The sequence below is a fragment of the Polypterus senegalus genome, chromosome 3 (genome assembly GCF_016835505.1).
Source record: "Polypterus senegalus isolate Bchr_013 chromosome 3, ASM1683550v1, whole genome shotgun sequence".
NCBI classification, from domain to species: Eukaryota; Metazoa; Chordata; class Cladistia; order Polypteriformes; family Polypteridae; genus Polypterus; species Polypterus senegalus.
In genome coordinates, this window is record NC_053156.1 from 86,788,814 (window position 1) to 86,808,607 (window position 19,794).

General features: G+C 35.6%; 1 protein-coding gene across 1 annotated transcript in view; it reads left to right on the forward strand.

Moving 5' to 3' along the window:
• The window catches only part of usta (uronyl 2-sulfotransferase a), a 396,647-nt gene that overhangs the window by 236,557 nt on the left and 140,296 nt on the right, over nt 1–19,794 (forward strand). The window contains exon 2 of the mRNA XM_039747559.1: nt 1,172–1,215. Within this exon, the coding sequence (XP_039603493.1) occupies nt 1,172–1,215 (44 nt within the window). The remainder of the gene's footprint in view (nt 1–1,171; nt 1,216–19,794) is intronic.

Below are 19,794 nucleotides of genomic sequence, written 5' to 3' on the forward strand. Positions count from 1 at the left end.
ATCTTTTACTTTAAGTGCACATGTTTGTGTATTTCTCAGCAGCTGTGTATTTATGGCATTAAGCACTTTAAAGTATTAAACCAAATGAAAAACGTAGTTTCACCTGACCTTTTAGTGTTGTCCCAATATCTCTTCCAGACAGTTTTGAAATTCATCAATATATCCGCTCCAACTACACAACCAAAGATTTTGTTCCTGATTAAATGACTTTTTCAGTGGACAAGTACTTCATGGTTGAATGTACTATCTGTTACTGGAGAAGTTCACACACACTTGCCCATTCACAGAGGTCTGTGTTGAGACTCCACAACCCTTTGCTACTTGACATCCTAGAGTTTTGTTTGTGTGCTTCAGGTTTCCGATGACTGGTGGCTATATATTGTTATTGTATGAGTCTGTACAGCTACTGTTCACAAGTATGCCCTGAAATGGAAAGATATCCTGTTCATGACTCGTTTTTTTTCCTTATACCTGTTGATTTTGTATATGTGCATTTAATTTTAAAGAGTATTTTGAATGAGTATGTGCTGTCCTCTGTGGCCAGGAGATTAATTTCCTTTACCCGGTCATTCATTATAGAACATGACTTTTAGTTAAGAACACCTGGTTGATATTTGTTGAACATGGGTGTTATGTTGTTTTAATTGTGTGGTGACCTGAATTACACTTAGTTCTCCACATGAAGCCTCACCAACACATTATAGAGTTTGATCATATTTTATCTTAATGCGTATTCAACAAATGAATAGCATTTTGATTATGCTCAATAACTATTGAGTGGCATAGTCTTAGATGAAACATGGACCAATGGTGTTGTCATATATTACGTTGGTTAAAGCTGGTGATAGCTCTTGAACCTGAAACAAAATTTAAGTCTTTAAAAGCAGGCAGTGAATGAATGAATGAGTGAATGAATGATGAGCGATGGCAAATGAATGTGTAAAATGTGCTGCACTCAGCTGAAGTTCATTGTGTTTCCTCTTTGCTTTGCATGTTTCTACAAAACTGTAAAGAAAGTCTTCAATGGAGCTAATATTCAGTACATATTTGACTCCATGCCAAAATCTAGTTTTTAATCTACTTTACTGGGCATGCTTCCCAACAGTGACAGCCAAATGATCTTGTAAAGTGCTGATCAATCTTTTTTTTTGTTTGTTTTCTTGTCTTACAGGAAACTCCACTTTTCTGGATGACCACGGACCTCCTCTCCCTAGAGTAAGTTTAGAAGATATCCTGAATTTCTCGTTTTTTATTTTTTTGTAGTTACTGGAAATTAGTAAATCTCTTTTAGAGTATTTAGGACATGTCATTTTATGAGAGAGTGGAAACCCCAATGGTATGCAGCACAACTGCAGTCTACATGGTCACATTAGCAGATACCCTACCACTTAAGGAAGGACTGCTATCACTCAGCATAGCCAAAGCTCGGAAAAACAAGGATGAGTTGTTCAGCAGTTGTTCAGAGTTGTAATAAGGCATATACAGTACACTGTATGTGCCCTGAAATTTTCTTTAAACCTTCCTGAGAGATCACCAAAGAACACATATTGTACAATAGTTTCTAGTAATTTATAATACAGCTTTTACATATGATGATTTTATGCTATGAATAATTAGTATTACAGTATAAATGCACCCCCCCATTTGAAAAAAAAATCTAACTTTTCCCAAAAGTTAATTTAAACAATATCCAAAAAATAGGATAGACTTGGTTATGGAAGGTGTACTGTACTATAGATCACAGGACTATAATAAGCTGTGATTGATGCACTAACTGTATTGTCAGGATGTGGATGTGGTGGTATCTAATGAAATTTTGATGCAGTTTCTAGAAAACTTTATTTGCTTTTGATCTGTTCTGGGTGAAGAGCAGTGATGGCCTCATTAACGAGTACCACGTGTGAATTCCATTGCTATGTTGTAGCAATGAGATATGTTGTCAAGTTTGTATCAGTATGTTATATTGTGGGTGGCATTTTCTATAAAAGCATGTTAATTTTTTTTCCCTTTTAAATTTTACATTAGTTGAGGGAAGATGAAATTCTGTCCAACAACAGAGAAAAGAAAAGAAAATATAAGAAAAATGAAATGTAAAAGATCATCTCTTTAGAAACGATGAAATGTGGTGTTTAAAAGTATCTAAAGAATAGATGTGGGTTTGGATCTGACTTTAGCATTGATGATTCTGTCAGAAAAGTCCTGTAATTAACAAATTATGACTGGTATTTGACTGCAGACTTTGTTTAGCATGGACAATTAATCTATACAAAGAAATAAAATGAGTGATTTTTAATAGTCAGTGGATACTGTACTTTTCTGTTCTTCATATAGAAGATGTCATTTGCAGTTAATAGTCTGTGTTTAATGTTCAAGTTCACATTAATGTAAATAAAGTTCTTGTATCCCAGAATGTATTAAATTGTCTTTTTATGCTGTATGTTGTTACCAAAATTTACATATGATCCCATTTATAGTTATGTGTAGGAATTACCCAAGAAGAATCCTGCTTGAAGGAGGCTTTGGCTGTCACAGCAGCCCAACCACTAATGTAATTTATCCAAACTTTAGGCCAGCAGGATTCATATTCAAGATTCAATACATTACCCTTTGCAGGAAACTGATTAAATCTAATTTGTTTCAGCATCCCATCACTCTTTAATATTGTGAGCCTAGTCAATTCTCTTAAGACCAAATAGTTTACATAAGCTATCACTTTATTGGGCTCCCTTCTTTCTTTAGACTGAGTCTCTGAAAGGATTCTTCTCTCACCACATCACAGCTTTCCTTTCAATTTAGTCTTTTGCTGCTTCTCTGTTATCTTAAACATTTAGATTAATATACAGTAATGGCTTCCTCTGCCTTACGAAGTTATCAGTTCCTAAAACCCCTTCACTAAGGTACATTTTATAAAGCTAACACATAATTACCATTCATTAAAATGAAATAAGACATTTCTTGTCCCCAGTGGTGATTTTTTTACTGACATACAACCAAAATAGATGAACACATTTAGCTAAATAATAACACAGTTAGTAACACCTTCTCTTCATCAATTAATGTTTAATAAGGCTATTTATATGCACACCGTTATTTCTTTTCTTAGTTTATTGTACAACACATGCGTCAGTATAAACAGCACCATGCCTTGGGAAATTCAGCTTTGTTATGGTTCAGGAGACAGAATATATTGAATGACTTTCTTAGTACAGCCAAACCTTTGTAAAGAGGTTGTGTGTAATTTAGGGGAGGCCTATATATGATATTTATCCTCTTGTTTCGTAGAGTAATAGTGGTAGTATTATTATTATTATCACGTGTACAGAGGATGATAAGGTGCACAATATGTCTCCTAAAAGGTGACCTATTTTCCATGCGATGAGTCACAAAGCAAACCATTATGCTCTTTTACTCTGTTTTCTTGTCATAAAAATTATACTATTTTATTTATATAAATTTAACGTCTGTTATTATATATACTGTATGTACAAGTAATTCAGCTATTTTAATATGAAAATATATACTTAAATAACTAGCTTGCCTAGTGCTAATTATGGTTGTTTCCTTGAAAATTGGAGTGAGATTTACCTATACAGTGATCTGAAACTGGTTTACTGCAGAACATAGGTGGAGATAAATAATTTATGGAAATTAACCATCTTAAAGTGCAAATAAGCAAAAACAAAGCATGTTGATGAGGTTATGCCTGCAACATTCGCAGTACCTTCCCTGGACTGACTTAAGTTTCAATATAGTCCATTAGCACAACCTCTAAAAGTTATTTCATTATTAGTCAGTTTTCTGACATTTTGCCATGCTTTTTACAGAGAGTTATCCCTTTGCAACAACAAACAAGCCATAACCTTTTTCCTTGAATGGTGTGGTTCTGCTGCTGCTTCAGTGCCATGTTCACAAATGCTGGTATTCAGTAGCAGCTAAATCATAATTTAACACTGCTTTGTTGAAATAAAATATAAGAATTGCCCCCTGGGATTCATACTTTAACTCTGCCCTCTCCTATGATGTGAAAAGTCATTTGTGGTTTGTTATGCTTGATTAATGGTTGAATAGTTAAGAAATGGCCTAAAACAAGATCTACTGATATTAAATTTTAGTGATTTTAGCAAATGTTCTAAACACGATAATCAAGTGCTGTTGAATATTTAAAGAATCATGGCTATCTATTCCAGAGATCATTGCAACAGGAGAGGATGTCCTGGCAGTGAAGCTACACACCTAGAATAATGCATGTGAGGCTAAAAGTATTTATTTACAAAATTTTGCATTTATTAAAAATAAATAATATGTACAGTGTAAACAGGCACTAAGCAAAAGTCACCTGCCATTCTGGGTCTGCCGACACAGTTCCTGACACCCTGCCTATATAGTGGAGTGGATCTCCCTCTTGGCCATCTCAACAGTGCTCTCTTTCCTCTTCTGCTATCTCCTGTGACCGTGGCCTGTTGTTCCCGTCTTTTCCTTAGATTCTCCTCCAGTCTCTAGCGCTCTAAAGTCAAGCAGCTAAAAGTCTTCCTTAGAGTCATGTGCGGATTCTGTGGTAGCTGTAATCCTGATATCCCTACACTCTTGAGTGTTTAGTAGCTCTTAAAGGACTGGGGTTCTCTGTGCTGCCCATTTTTTAAAAGGAGCAAAATAGTCGTACTTGTTTAAGTCAGAGAACATGTATTGCCCCTAGTTGTTGGGCTTTCCCTTGAACGGCCTGACCTCCATTCTCCTTCATCGGGTTATGACCATTTACTGTAACCAGCAGGTTAAAAAGTCTTGTGGCCCTGGTCATCTGAGTGAGAATTCTCCAAAAGCATTACAAAATAGAGAAATCATAATAGAATCAGAAGAATCATGGCATGTTTTATTTTTCAAATGTTTTAAATGGTTGTCAATAAGTCCCTTAAGGGACTCAACCTGCCATGTGCACTTGAAGGACTAAGTGTAGGAAAAGGCCTAGGTGCACTAGAGTTAGGAGCCAGTAGAGAACACTGTTCTCTGCTATACCAAAGAATACACTGGCATCATGATGCAGTAGCTTTTTGGTGTCAGTTAATGAGATGAGGCACCATGCATGCACACCATTTCCACACATTGATATACTATGTTACATTTTTCATTACTGGCCAATCTTTTTTATTTTATAACAGTGCATCATATTGCCTGCTACTTTGGCATCAGGTTGAGCTCAGGTTTGTCTCCAATATGAAATCTGTTACTTGTTACTTTGAAACAGTAATACTTTTGAATTTGTCCAAGCTTTGAAAAGAATATCTTTCTTAACCCAAGTGTAAAGAAGAAGCATTGAAAGTAAGTGTACCGTGTGTCTGCAAATGTGTGCACAGTGCAAATAGGGCAGGATATGAAAATGAAAATCAGGTAGCCACAGGGTTTAAAGTTCTCAGTGTCAATGAAAGTAGAGAGGCCAGAAAAAAAAAATACATGGGAAGTGATGCTGAACTGGTCCTATGGTATTTTAGAGATTAGAGACTGGGAAATAACATTAATAATCAGATAGTGAATCTGTGCAACTAAAATCCTTCAATTACTTTGGTTTACCTTTTACTTTTATGTTATCCAGTTGTTTGAACTTCTTCTCTTAATATTGTGATTACATTAATTTTCATACTTTTATCTCCTTTAGTCTTTCTATCTTAATTGTAATAAGTAGAAGGTGCTTCTGTCATAATTTGTAAAAACGACAAGCTTCTGCCAGCCTGATATTTTTCATTTGTGAATCAGTGCTACACGGTGTTCTATAATAACTGCCTGTGTCTTTGAGGAATTGTGACCAGAAAAGTGAGACTGTATGATTTTTTTACTATTCTGTAATGTGTGATTTCAGACTGAACTGAGCAAAATCAGTTTTTTTTTTAACTGCATTAAATATTGTACTCAATGGTGAGCTTACATTACAACTATAATTAAAAACAGCATGTGCCAGTCATTAGCAGTTTAACAGTTTCTGTCTGAACTGTAGGTTTTATTCTCACTTCCTTCTTATAATTTATACCAATTTGCGACACAGTTTTTTAGTTATTTTAGTTATCAAAAGAGGTTCCAATAGTTGCAGCAATTGTTTAAATGTAATGTTTTTTTTCATAAACCAGTGTATTTCCATTTTATAAAGAGAACTAACTAGCTTCACCTGGGAAATTTTCTAATTCAGTGGGCCTCACTTATAGGCCTTGTTCACACGGGTGTTAAAATCGAGCGTTTTTTTTGCGTTCGTAGCGTCCGGTGAGTGCGGATCAAGCGGCAAGTGTTTTCTACACGTAGGAGTCAATGAGAGCGTTCACACGGGCTTTGGTGACGTGCGTTTGTCCGGCTGCGCGTTTATACGGCATCAAAAAAAGTTGCATGCAGCTTTTTCTTGGCGTTCAAAACCGCTTCTAGTTCGTTTTCTGCGCGTTTATTCTACGCTTTGGGGGTTTGGGGACGGGGCATTTCAGTGCATAACACCGGTGTAAGCGCACACTCGACTACTGTTTCCTTACCTCAAAGTGACAAGTAGTCTCTCTTCGGGGCTAACACCAAGTTGCATATTGGTTGATCGGCGAAAAATCGGGAATTGCACCAGCTGCAGCAGACAATCAAAAGTGGAAACCGACAACCGACAGTAATTTAAAAACTTGCGCGGAAATTTTCGCATTTCTTCATAAAGCACAAAAAAACTAACCCGACGTTGTGCAGTCAGAGGATGAACCAAGTAGCGGCAGCGATTTTTTCTCTCCCTACGTCGCCGTATTACAAGTATTTTTAAAACAAGAAGATTAATATCTAACATAGCAAAATGGTCCATATTGAAAGGAGGCACCTCAAATAAAACAACAAGGGCTTTCATATCCAGTTCCCGACACTGCCTCCACAGGTTAACACACAAACTACAATTTGGGCTGCAGACTGGCGTTAGACAGAGACAAACGAACGGCGGTGTAGAAGTCAATCGATCGCCACCACAAAATGCAACATAAACGTCTAGGACGTTCAGAGCAAGTTCGTTTATCCAAAAACTTAACGCCCGTGTGAACAAGGCCTAAATGCCATGGGTTAATCTGATGTATCAGAAGTACTATAGGGGCTAATATTTTTAATTCACATTAGCTGCTTACTATTGAGCATACTACATACGCCTGATTCCCTATTAAAGGACATCACCAATAGGGGTATTTGGTAATATTACTAAGGTGAATTAATGCTAATTCATTCTAATTTAAAAACTGATAAAAATCTCAACCCTCTTTTAGCATTGAAGCCTAAAAATTTCTGCTGCCCCTGTATAGTGGGTTTAAATAAATGTTTAACAAAAAAAAAAAGCTAAAACTAAATGTAGTAAGTACTTTTACTCATTTTATTCTCAGATTTATTGTTACATACAGTGAAACCATTAAAATAAAGTGCATGCTTGGTGAAGTGCATCACACTACATCTGTTTAACTACCTGAATCTCACATTGTAGATTGTTAAACAGAACAATAATAGGTAATGATAAGCAAAAGAGCTATCTTTTCTTATGAATATGCTTCATTTCTCATGCGAGGTATTTAAGTTTGGGTGTTTTTAAACCTTTTGGACTGCATACACTGGTTTTGGCAGCACACATCTTAGAAAAGGCTCTAGTTTAAAATAAATGGGTCAAAAGTGTATTTTGTAAATGCAGCATATTTAAACATAATCCAAGATGAGATAAAAACACATACAGTAAGAATGTGTTCCTCAACCACTGGCCTGAAATGCACTTCTAGGTTGTTGTTTGGCTTTGGCAGGTCACATGTGGCTTTCCTTGGATTATATACATTGAGACAAAAAAGGCCATTTCAGGTATCACTATATTATTTTGTGTATTGTTTTGCTATAGGTCGAGCAAGGCAATGAAGTTGTTATCCCAAAGTGGTTGAGGAAAAAAAAAACTCAGCAGTTGCTACCTTTGATGACATACTGCTTCTTCTTTTTATGGGTAATGGCAGACTGAGATCATAAATAATGATCCATTACTGCCTTCACATGCCGTTTTTATCAATGCTCTTATTTAAACTTTGAGCACTGATGAAATCACCTGGAGCTGGTTGATGGGAATTGTATGTTGCCATGTTTTCATTTGCCATGGTTGCAGATAAAATGGGGGAATATATATTAAATACCTTTTTTCTCTATCAGTTCCTCAAAATTTACTATGCTTACAGCCACAGCACCTTCTAAGTGCATCTTCTTTGAGCTTCAACAAACTGTCTTCTTTTCACTTTGCTTCTCTAATGTCATTACTCAGTGGATACTTGCAACTCTAAATGTTACCATCCTGGCAAATTTCAGTTTTTTAGCTAAATAGTAAAGAGTGTTTTTGTTGATAAGTGAGTGAATGAATGTTTAGCAAAAAAAAAAAAAAGCTAAAAATAAATGTAGTAAGTACTTTTACTCATGCTTTATTCTGTCCAATTGTTTCTTAGCACTATTGGTTAATTTAAGATTTTTTTTTAACTTATTTTAAAATTTCCTCTTTGTTTTCTTTAACTTCAAAAAACCATTTAACACTGATTGGTGATTGGTATTGCAAACATAATGATGAAAGGCAGGTGGACCACAGTGTTTGGTTTTTAAAATAATGCAAAGCTATGATCCAATAGAAAAAATGATTACACTACATTATTTTCAAATATTTATTGTCACATACAGTGAAAACAGTAAAATAAAGAGCATGCTTAGTGAAGTGCATCATACTGCCACTGTCTAGCTACCTGAATCTTGCTTTGTAGATTGATAGAGTGGGGGAATGTGTGACTGGCTTAGTCAACTACTGTTTCACAATGGAGCAAGCAGAGAAAGTGAATGCCCTAGTTTCTGTGGTGATCATACTCTGCATCTTGTTTTGTCGTATGTGACCCTTCTTTCCCCTTTTGTACTCTTTATTGTGTAGATTGTATCAGGATGCCTCAAATCTCATAGACCTACCACTTGTAAGAGCCATTTGCTTGTTATTTAAGTTGTATAGAGTCTATGGGAGGTTCCTACAACCCCCATAAGTTGGATTAAATTGGTATATTTTAACTATTTCTAGCCTCTCTGACTATACATTATACTCAGTTAGTGACCTGTCTTGTAATATGTAAGGCGTTGAGGGCAAATGTTTTTAAATCATGTCTTAACATGAAAGAAAATATGCTCTATTGAACGTGCAGCGCCATACATTTATACATACATTTTACATTTTTTGCCTTTTATTCTACGTGTGTAAAAACTTTTTTCTTTATTCTTGTGTGAATTATTTGCTTTGAATTTTCACTAAATATTTTAAAACAAACAAACAAACTTTTCTGCAGCTACAACACTGTTTATATGATACTAGCAGAATACCCGCGAGAAGTAGTGTGTTAAAGTAGTTATGAAAAAGAAAAGGAAAAATTTTATAAATAACGTAACATGATTGTTAATGTAATTGTTTTCTCATTGATATGAGTGTTGTTGTCATATCTATATCTATATATGTATCTATACTAATAAAAGGCAAAGCCCTCACTCACTCACTCACTCACTCACTGACTCATCACTAATTCTCCAACTTCCCGTGTGGGTGGAAGGCTGAAATTTGGCAGGTTCATTCCTTACAGCTTCCTTACAAAAGTTGGGCAGGTTTCATTTCGAAATTCTATGCGTAATGGTCATAACTGGAAGCTGTTTTCTCCATTTACTGTAATGGAGATGAGCTTGAACGCCGTGGGGGCGGAGTTTTGTGTGACATCATCACGCCTCCCACATAAACACGCAGTACATAGAAAACCAGGAAGACCTCGAAAAAGCGCTGAAGAAAACATGCATTATATAATTGAGAAGGCAGCGAAGCAATAAGAAGCGGCGAAAGTGACATATACAACCATATTCATGAGTTCTGCTACTGAAACAAAGCACGATGTAAACCTACACTTTAAATTAAGTTCATAGACGGGCTGCCGCTGGCGTTTGTAATTTAGTGCCTGCCCATATAAGGCCGTCCGTCAGCGGCAATCCAATAGCAAACTCCCACTAAATATTCACGGGTTAAGGACTGTGCTTATGCAGAGGAAGATGAGATGGTCAGGGTGGTGTTTGGTACAAACTCAGCGAAACTGCGAGAGAAAGTTTTAAGTGCCAGGACTAAGGTAACATTAAATACAGCCATGGACATAGCACGAGATGGCACCAGCACAGCTGGGAAACTTCGATGCATGTACACCGAGCGGCTCACGTGAACTGACGAGTGCACAGATAAAAGCAACAGTTCCAAAGAGCTGAACAAAACCGAATTACACAATTGAAAAGGCAGCAAAAAATAGGAAGCGTCTGATACATACAAGCATATTCATAAATCCATCTACTGCGGAAACAAAGCACACGGTGGAAAAAGTCAATGTCCGCTAAAGGAAGACAGTGTAAAAAAACCTGTGCATGCAGTGTGTCAGGTCTCAGATAAAGAAGAAGACGAGCTGTTTATTGATGCAGTAAGAAACGAATCGATGAATGAAACCTGTCATCTTTACAGCGATTGACAAACACGGAATGTAACTTGAACACAACACATCCTACAAATACGAACCTGATTGAAAGAAATAATGATAATCAAATCCTTGATGACAGCAACACTCAGTAACACTCACAAAACAAATACTGTATATTGACAGTCATGTTACGTTATTTTTAAAATGTTCCCTTTTCTTTTTAGCTTTTTAACACACTACTTCTCCGCTGCGATACGCGGGTATATATATATATGTATATATATATCCCGATCTACATACTCGAATAATGGATACTTTATTCGCCATCAATGATTGTTTTGGTAAAGCCATACTCAGTGTATTCATTAGATGAGCGGTAAAAAGTAAGAGCGAGGGAGGATGACTTATTGAGGCATGCAGGCTGTAGTCTTGCGTCAACTCTATCTGAATTGCGCGATCACATTTAAAAAATATATCTTTTCAAGTTCTATTTAGTCCATATGTGTCAAACTCAAGGGCGCGGGCCACATCCGCCCGTGTAATTATATCCGCCCCGAGATCATTTTATATACTGTATTATTGTTATTAATGGCCGGGTATATGAAGCGCTGGTAACACAATAAACTACAGATCCCATAATGCAGCACTTCAGCTGCCTTGCTGAACACTTACCGCGTTAATCAAGTGTAGCTTATGATGCTGCAAGTTATTGCGAAGCTAGCTCACACGATGCTGAAGAGAAAAGTTGATTCTGAAAATAGAGCCTTTAAAACCGATGGGAGGCTGAGTATATGTTTACTGAACCCGTGTGTCTCATTTGTGGAGCTAATGTGGCTGTAATTACAGAATTTAATCTAAGACGGCACTATGAGACAAAACATCAGGGTAACCTGAATGCAATGCAGAAGATACAGAAAGCAGAAGAATTAAATAAGAATCTGACACTTCAGCGGACGTTTTACCCGTGCACAATCACAAAGTGATTTCAAGTGAAGCTGCTTTTATGGGAGACACAAATGCACCAGTGCAATTTGCCCCACTTTCCCTGTTGCCAAGTAATGTTAAACCAAGTCGTCACTACGGTGTTCCCAAATACGCACTTTGCTGATAAACTGAGCGCACTGAGTTTGCACGCGCTTTGGTGACTTTGAAGAACAAAAAAAGTCCGTCTACATGCGGCTCGAACCTTGTGCATGTTTGGTACCACATATCTGTGTGAGAAGCTCTTCTCAGTGATAAAGACTAACAAAACAGCACACAGGAGTCGCCTCACTGATGAGCACCTGCAATCCATCCTGAGAATCTCCACAACACAGAACCTCACACCAAACAGAAACAACCTGTTGCCAAAAAGATGCCAGGCGTCCAGCTCTAAAATGACATATGAGCAAAGACAACTGAATGATTTGATTTGTTATTGCTGAAAGGAACACATTTTATTTATATTTCTAGGTTTTGTTATGCAGCATGTTCATATTTGAATTTGTATAATTTTGACAGGATATATTTTTATGGAGAGCAAAATCTTTTGGGATATTTAAAATCTAAGTTTATTTTTATATAAAATTACATAAGAGTAAAGAAATTTGAATGTTTGTTCTTTTAACGTTTACTTTATTTCTAACTTGTATAATTTAGACAGGATATATTTTTATGGAGAGCAAAATATTATAAGTTGTTTAAGGTTTGAGTTGATTTATTCACGAATAATATTCCTGTCTGTTTTTACCATTCCTACCAAAGATATTTCTGTCGACTAAATAAAAATTCCTTCTATTTAAAATTTAAATAGAACTTGAACAAATACGATAGTTCATAATATCCACGCAGACTTGCACGTAAGAGCGGAGTTATCCGTTTTAACAAGCAGCGTATTGCACTGATCCGAAATAGCTGTGTGTGTATATATGTAGATATGTATGTATATGTATGTATATATGTGTGTGTGTATATATATGTGTATATGTATAGATATGTATATATATATGTTTATGTGTGTGTGTGTAAATATATATATATATATTATATATATATATATATATATATATACTAGCAGAATACCAAGCCACTGGAGAAGTAGTGTGTTAAAGAAGTTATGAAAAGAAAAGCAAACATTTTAAAAATAACGTAAGATGATTGTTAATGTAATTGTTTGTCATTGATATGAGTGTTGTTGTCATATCTATCTATTATATATATATATATATATATATATATATATATATATATATAGCAAAATAGCTGCATTGGCAGCTGAGAAGTAAAAAGAAAAGGAAACATTTTAATAATAACGTAACATGATTGACAATGTAATTGTTTTGTAATTGTCATGAGTGTTGCTGGTATATATATATATATATATATATATATATATATACACACACACAGACACATATATACATACATATATATACACATACTGTATATATACACACACACATATATACATACTGTATATACAACATATAAATATATACTGTATATACACATATATATACAAATCTACATATATATATCTACATATATATATATTAGGGGTGGGACTCGATTAAAAAATTAATCCAATTAATTAGAGGCTGTGTAAGAATTAATCTTGATTAATCGTATGTAATCGCACACGTAAATTTGCCCCAAATCACAAAGTTTTTTTTTATTTAAAACGGTTTTAGTGGGCTTACAGAATCAAATAATAGACATGGACATGAATATTGTAAACTGAAGCTGTTTTAATTTCTGAAAAAAAAAAGCTTTTAAACTGCATTTGAATTCAAAACAGAAACAAAAATATCATCCCTGGTTAAAATTGGGCAGACTTAAAAATAAAGTGGTAGTTTAAGTACTTTAAGTACATTTTCAGAATAGTATTGTCTTTAAATAATAATAACCAAAATTTCACCATAAAGTGCAGTTTTTCTTCTTAAAAAAATAAGTCAGAAACATAAAAGGTAATTTGACCAGCTTACTCTTTAAACTCTGAGTAACATTAGCCAAAATTATTTTGTACATTAGGCTAAAACAGTGTGATCATTGAACATTTTGTAATTAGATGTATTTAGAATTACTAACGGTCACGGAAGTCCAATGATCCCCAGTAAGAGCCACAAAGTCCGCTTTCTGTAATGCATCTAATTTTGCTTGCTTTTCAGTGTGCACAAAACCATGCTTTTATCAAGGCTTCGCTCGGGTAGTCGAAATGATCAGTCGTAGGAACGCGCTTTATTCCGACTCTAACATTTTTGTAGCTGTGATGTGTGCATCAGTGTAATGGATGTACCAGGAAATCATGCATTGACAAAAGTTCCCGCTTGCTTGGAATTGAAAGTGTGATTAAATGCGTTATTTTTTAACGCGTTATGGAGTACATGCATCGAAGCTTCTCAACTGTGCTTGTGCTAAGAAAGGGAAAATTTTAAAAATAACGTAACATGATTCTGCGTTAACCTAATATTTTTCATACGTCCCAAACCAAGGAGATGGGAAGGTAAAATGAATCGGGTAGCGGGCGTACATAGTCAGTACATCCCCTCTCGGGAATCGAACCTCGGCGTTAGAGGCGAAGACTCTACAATTGCGCCACCGCTTGTCTATGCTAAAGTATGTATTGTAGATCGGGCTATAGATATACATTTATATATATATACCCGTGTATCGCAGTGGAGAAGTAGAAGTTATGAAAAAGAAAAGGGAACATTTTAAAAATAACGTAACATGATTGTCAATATACAGTAATTGTTTTGTGAGTGTTATTGAATGTTGCTGTCATCAAGGATTTGATTATCATTATTTCTTTCAATCAGGCTCGTATTTGTACGATGTGTTCAAGTTACATTCCGTGTTTGTCAATCGTTGTAAAGATAAGAGGTTTCATTCATCGATTAGTTCCTTACTGCATCAATAAACAGCTCGTCTTCCTTTTATCTGTGATGTGACAAACTGCATGCACGGTTTTTTTTACACTGTCTTCCTTTAGCGGGACATTCACTTTTTCCACCGTGTGCTTTGTTTCCACAGTAGCTGCATTTATGAATATGCTTATCAGACGCTTCATATTTTTGCTGCCTTTTCAATTGTGTAATTCGGTTTTGTTCAGCTCTTTGGAACTGTTGCTTTTATCTGTGCACTGCATCAGTTCACGTGAGCCACTCGGTGTACTTGCATCGAAGGTTCCCAGCTGTGCTGGTGCCATCTCGTGCTATGTCCATAGCTTTATTTAATGTTACCTTAGTCCTGGCACTTAAAACTTTCTCTGGCAGTTTCGCTGAGTTTGTGTCAAACACCACCCTGACCATCTCATCTTCCTCTCCATAAGCACAGTCCTTCACCCGTGAATATTTACCCGTGGCAGTTTGCTATTGGATTGCCGCTGACGGATGGCCTTATATGGGCAGGCACTAAATTACAAACGCCAGCGCAGCCTGTCTATGAACTTAATTTAAAGTGTAGGTTTACATCGTGCTTTGTTTCCGAAGTAGCAGAACTCGCTTCTTATTGTTTCGCTGCCTTCTCAATTATATAATGCATGTTTTCTTCAGCGCTTTTTTGAGGTCTTCCTGGTTTTCTATGTACTGCGTGATTACGTGGGGCGTGATGATGTCACACGAAACTCCCCCACGGCGTTGAAGCTCATCTCCATTACAGTAAATGGAGAAAAACTGCTTCCAGTTATGACCATTACGCGTAGAATTTCAATATAAAACCTGTCCAACATTTGTAAGGAAGCTGTAAGGAATCAACCTGCCAAATTTCAGCCTTCCACCCACACGGGAAGTTGGAGAATTAGTGATGAGTCAGTGAGTGAGTCAGTGAGTGAGTGAGTGAGTGAGTGAGTGAGGGCTTTGCCTTTTATTAGTATAGATGACAGCAACACTCATCACTCACAACAGTGACAAAACAATTACATTGACAATCATGTTACGTTATTTTCAAAATGTTCTTTTTCATTGCTTCTTTAACACACTACTTCTCCGCTGCGAAGCGCGGGTATTTTGCTAGTATAATATATGAATGACCTCCAAAGAGCGCTGAGACTTTTGATATCATGAACGTGTGTACAAAAACTGGGGTCTCCTGCCCCGCAAAAGTCGAGCAGCCAGCACGCGTGCATGGCTGTGCCGGCCTTTGAGACGCTGACTGCGCTTCTGCCTTAAGTCAAAGTGAGCACTTTTAATTTTTTTCATCCTCCCCTTGCGCTATAGCCCAGACAAGTGCAAACACGGGACCCCTTTTCTACACCACGGCAAAATAATATTAAGGCGATTCACACTTTCTTTTGCATGTATAAGATTATGAGGTCCTCAGTTCGGATTATGAAGACACGCACGCGAGTGGAGGACTGACAGTGCCATCACAGCTGATTAATGGCAGGGACGTCTCACCAGTCTACACAAGACCCACGCGACTGTCCCCAAAAGGCGATCATAACGTCAGCGAACACATCTCTCTATACTATATAAAAGAAAAAGGCAACTTTCCTTTCTTTACACCTTTTTTCCTTTTATCCCAAACCAAAGCCTTTCTCGCTTAACACTGCAGAGGACACAAAACTAATTTTCTTTAATTGCCGGTAAGTCACATTACCAGAGGCACAAATTTGAACGTTCACATAGAAAATGTAATTTCTATACCACAGCCGTCGTGTAGCGCCTTTCAAAAGGGATCTACTACCGAGAGATGATCCATATACATTTTAGCTGCTGTTAGTTCTACTTACCTGTTGTGTTACACAGTCTTTAAAATGCAGTTTACCCGCAACCACTCCAGTAGTGCTCAATGTACCTGTACTTCTTAAAACGTTAATGTTTTACTGTTTAATAACTTATAGACTATATTTTATTATTTTTCCCTTGCACTCAGTGACCAAAGCTATACACACACATATAGACACATACAAACATACACACAAGTATATGTATGTGTATGTGTATATATATATATATATATATATATATATATATATATATACACACACACACACACACACACACACATACATACATACACACATATATATAATTTGTGTGTGTGTATGTATGTATGTGTGTGTATATATGATGTAGATAGGTATGTGTGTGTATATGTATGTATATATATATATATATATGTGTATATGTAGATATGTATATAGATATGTAGATATGAAGATATGTATGTGTATATATATGTATATATATATATGTATGTGTGTGTGTGTGTATATATATATATATATATATATATATATATATATATATATATATATATATATATATATATGACAGCAGCAATCCAAGCTGTGAGAAAACAGTAAAAAGGAGGCATGTCAGACGTCGTGGTACATTTTCTGATGCAGCTAGACGAAAATAACTTTGTGACGCTGCCACCAAATACACAAAACAATTACTTTGACAATCATGTTACATTATTTTTAAAATGTTTCCTTTTCTTTTTCATAACTTCTTTAACACATGACATCGCTGCGAAGCACGGGTATTCTGCTATATATATAGATAGATATGAGAACAACACTCATATCAATGACAAAACAATTACATTAACAATCATGTTACATTATTTTTAAAATTTTTCCTTTTCTTTTTCGTACCTTCTTTACCACACTACTTCTCTGCTGCGAAGCGCGGGTATTCTGCTAGTTTCCAATAGACATAAAGAATTAAATTTAGCTAATCTTAAACAAAAAGTTGATGTTGATGACACAATCTAAAAACCAAACAAAAAAGTTTTTTAGCTGCCATTTTCAGACAGTTTAGCCATTACCTAATTAGATTAGTTTGGTGAACTTGATGGTCTTTGAAGGGATGTCTGCACCAAGTTGTATTAAAGCATTTTAAGAAAAAGCGGGTTAAAGCTTGTATAGAGTGTTTGTGTAAAAGGGCCTTATAACTATTAGGCACAATTCACAGTATATTAGCCAATATTTCCCTTTTGGTAATATACAAAATAATATACAGTTGAGTACAGCATTTCTACAAGACTAAATTCTACTATTGCTTTGTTTGTGTTTTGGAGCTGTTACTTCTTCTGATATCTATTTTTTGTGCTTTTGCACAAATCCTTTAAAATGTGTTTTTGTATTTCTGTCTGGCTCTAATTGTGTACAGTACAAATGGGTGTGCCTCATCTGCCAGGAAGTCACCTGCACTCAGATTATATATCATTTGACATGCCAATGGCAGTGTGCACAGACAATGCTGACATAAAGTTTTCACAGCTTTGTTGTTCACCTGCTTGATACACATGTGCTTACAGTTAATATTTACATTATAAACATGTACAACTTCTCTGGTGGCTCTGCACTAAGTTAAATGGGTTTGAGAATGTTATCTATATAACACCATCTAAACTTTAACAGACTTTAACAGCAGTATGCAATAGCCATCAGCAAATAATCTGTTTTGAGCTTAAAGTAATAATTTATTCTAATAGCAAATAGTGAGTCTTTAACAGTTATGTTTTAAACAAATGCAGATGCTTTCTGTGTGTTTCTTTGGCAGAGCCCATCAGTCCATGCAAGCGGGGATGAAACATGACTACTGTAATTGTAAAAACTTTTAAAAAAAAATGAATGTCACATATAACAATTAAAATAAAGATAAAAGTCTTCATCCCAGCATCATACTGGGCATTGGCAGAGAACTCCCATTTAAAAATAAGACTTAGAGGTAGAGGTCAACATAATCAAGTAACATCTGGTTGGGGACTGTTTGGGAACAGTGTTACAGGACAAGGGTACAAATTGACTACCACAAGTGAAGAGCTCAAAATTAAATATAAGTGAATTACAATTGCCAGATTTACAAAACCTAACCAGAAATTAATTAAACAAGAGAATCTTCAAATGCTTTTTAAACACATTTTTAATGGAGGTAGGCAGCTCATTCCATGAGCACAGAGCTACAAATGCAGAGAGTCTGGACTGACAATAAGATTCTATCTGTAAGTTGTTTCATAATTTAGAATAGACCATTCCGTTTATCAGTTTTTTTTTTTTTATTAGCTAATATCCAAGTTCTGAAAATGTTTTAAATGGCGACTAAGTATCCTCTTCAACTACATGACTTAGCGGGTTATTCCAGAACTGCTTCCTGGACTTAAATTAATTTCCCCATGCGTTTCTCAATTGCATGACTGAATATTTAAATGAAGAATTCTGCATATTCAGTTTGTTTAATGAATTAAAGAATTATGAAGACATAGGTTAGATTACCAGTTAGACTTTTCTGATGTTACACCTACAGAGGTTTAAAAGACTGTCTAATTTTTTTTTTTTGTTTTTTTGAATGTTGATGTACTACTCCAGATTCATTCTCAGTAGCTCTTTAAGAAGTCTGAGAATAATGACCCTTAATTTATATTAAGGAGTTTGTACAATTCTTTGTGTTTTACCTGGATTCAAATTTAATTTCAATTTAAACCTCTAAATCTCAAAAACCATGCCAAATGTTACTTTTATTTTGGCATAATGCTCTTTTGAAAAGACTGCCTGAAAGTTAATCTCCAATGTAATGTTCATATAGTATAACCAATAACATTTTTTTAATTATAGAATGATGAAGTAATAAATGTGGTGATCTCTCATTGATTCTTACTTAGTCTTGAATACTTCCTATTAGTTTCCAGTATGGTCCTATATACCGTATGTGATTCATTTCATCGGGGTCTACAGAATTGTTCCTGGATGCACATAGTGGTTGTAGGATTTTGTTCCAGCCTGATTGTTTAAAAAGGCTTGTTTGTCTTTTCAGGTCATTTTAACATTGTAGATATTTTTCCTTTCCAAAGATATCATTAAAATGATGTAGCCTGAAGTGGATGAATACTATCATTCTCAGTTTTTCACATATTGAATCCTCAAAGCCACCTGATCCAGTTCAGGGGCTGGAAAACAAAAGTTTTCTTCTGGGATAAGGCAGATACTATCCCTGGACTGTGTGAGCTCAAGCATACACCCACACTGTGGCTCACACAGGACCTGTTTGTTATCAGCAATTAATCTAACATAGATGTGTTTGGATGTGGAAGGTCAACCCAGGCATAAATGGAGAGAATGTTTAAACTCCACACAGATGAATGAAGCCATCATTGATTTTCACTTGACTACCATGCCACACCTCTTGAACTGTACGTATTAATGATTATTAATTGATTAAATGTCTTCCTTGCTAGTAAGAGGACTGTCTCTAAACACAAACTTATTTCTTTTTTATTTTTCTTTCTTTTTAATCACGTGACATCACCTTATTTGTTTGATAGTTTTGTCAGGGCTCTGTCTCATACTTTGTTTTGCTTATATTAATACATTTATATTTATGAATTACATTCATCCATT